This window comes from Mandrillus leucophaeus, unplaced genomic scaffold (genome assembly GCF_000951045.1).
Source record: "Mandrillus leucophaeus isolate KB7577 unplaced genomic scaffold, Mleu.le_1.0 Scaffold341, whole genome shotgun sequence".
Lineage (NCBI taxonomy): Eukaryota > Metazoa > Chordata > Mammalia > Primates > Cercopithecidae > Mandrillus > Mandrillus leucophaeus.
Genome location: NW_012103599.1, coordinates 764428 through 765809, shown reverse-complemented (window position 1 = coordinate 765809; position 1382 = coordinate 764428). Strand labels below are relative to the sequence as shown.

The 1382-nt window shown below is 48.6% G+C and overlaps 1 protein-coding gene across 1 annotated transcript in view; it reads left to right on the top strand.

Annotated features, from left to right (window-relative positions):
• KANK4 (KN motif and ankyrin repeat domains 4) overlaps nucleotides 1–1382 on the top strand; it is a 116066-nt gene that overhangs the window by 97129 nt on the left and 17555 nt on the right. Inside the window, exon 9 of the mRNA XM_011988930.1 lies at nucleotides 887–1087. Within this exon, the coding sequence (XP_011844320.1) occupies nucleotides 887–1087 (201 nt within the window). The remainder of the gene's footprint in view (nucleotides 1–886; nucleotides 1088–1382) is intronic.

Genomic DNA, 1382 nt, shown 5'->3' with positions numbered 1-1382 from the left:
AAAAAAAAAAAAAACTAGCCAGATGTAGTGAATGGCACATGCCTGTGAGCCCATCTACTTGGGAGGCTAAGGTGGGAGAATCACTTGATCCCAAAAGATTGACGCTGAAGTGAGCTGTGATTGTGCCACTGCACTCCAGCCTGGGTAACACAGCAAGACCCCATATTTAAAAAAAAAAAAAAAGAAAAACCAAGAATCAAGAAGACAGTGATGTGACCTGAATCATGCATTAGGAAACAGCAGAACTAGAGCTTGAACTTGCTTTCTGATTCCAGCTCATTGCTACGTCCACCTATGATTACAGAGATGCCCAACATTACTGTCAATGTCTATAGCTTAGAAATGACCACGGGACATGCAACCAGAGATCATGTTGAGAGAGGAGGGTTCTGGTTATCCTTCAACGGAAAATTTCAGAGGCATTGAGCAGAGAAGGCTTCATGGGGAAAGTCAGACTGAGGCAGGCAGTAAGAAGCCATGATGCTCAAGCACTCAACCTTCATCTGTTCCATCATTTCACATTTATCAGCATGTTCTTGGTGCTGGACACTGGGGAGACAGGGACAAAAACACTTAGTCCCTGCTGTCAACAATGTCACATCCATGAGAAAGAGCAGTTGACAAGTTGCAATACTAAGTGGTGAGTGCTGTGTTAGGAATCCCGTGCCTGGGGAGTGAGAGAAGGCTTTAGAGAGGATGTAGCATTTGACTAATCTTAAAAGAGTAGAAGTTCGCCAAGCAGAGAAGGTTATGTCCCTTATCAAGGGCAGGAGACTCAGATCAGTGGTTGTGTTCTTGGAAGTCTCTGATGAGCACACCCAGGCTGGAGAGGCGGTCCTTCCCCACTGGCAGCAACCTCACCACATCCCTGTGGCTCTGCATGCAGGGAGGCCAGACTGCACTGATGCTGGGAGTCAGCCACGACAGGGAGGACATGGTTCAAGCGCTGCTTAGCTGCCAGGCAGATGTCAATCTGCAGGACCACGATGGATCCTCGGCCCTCATGCTAGCCTGTCACCATGGCAACGTGGACCTGGTGCGGCTGCTCCTGGCACACCCGGCCTGCGACAGCAGTCTGACTGACAAGGTGAGACTTACAGGCAATTAACAAGTAGCTGTTGCTGGGGCAGGGTGGCTCATGCCTGTAATCCCAGCACTTTGGGAGGCTGAGGTGGGAGGATCACTTGAGACCAGGAGTTCAAGACCAGCCTGGGTAACACAGGGAGACCCCATCTCTTTAAAAAAAAAAAAAAAAAAAACTGTCCTCACAAAGTATCCGAAAGCTCAGAGTGCTGGGTGCTGGTTCTTTCTTCACCCCTTTCCAAACTCTGTTCCATCTTACTTCTTTTCACCAGACCCTCCTAAGTGTTTCAGTTAAGGAG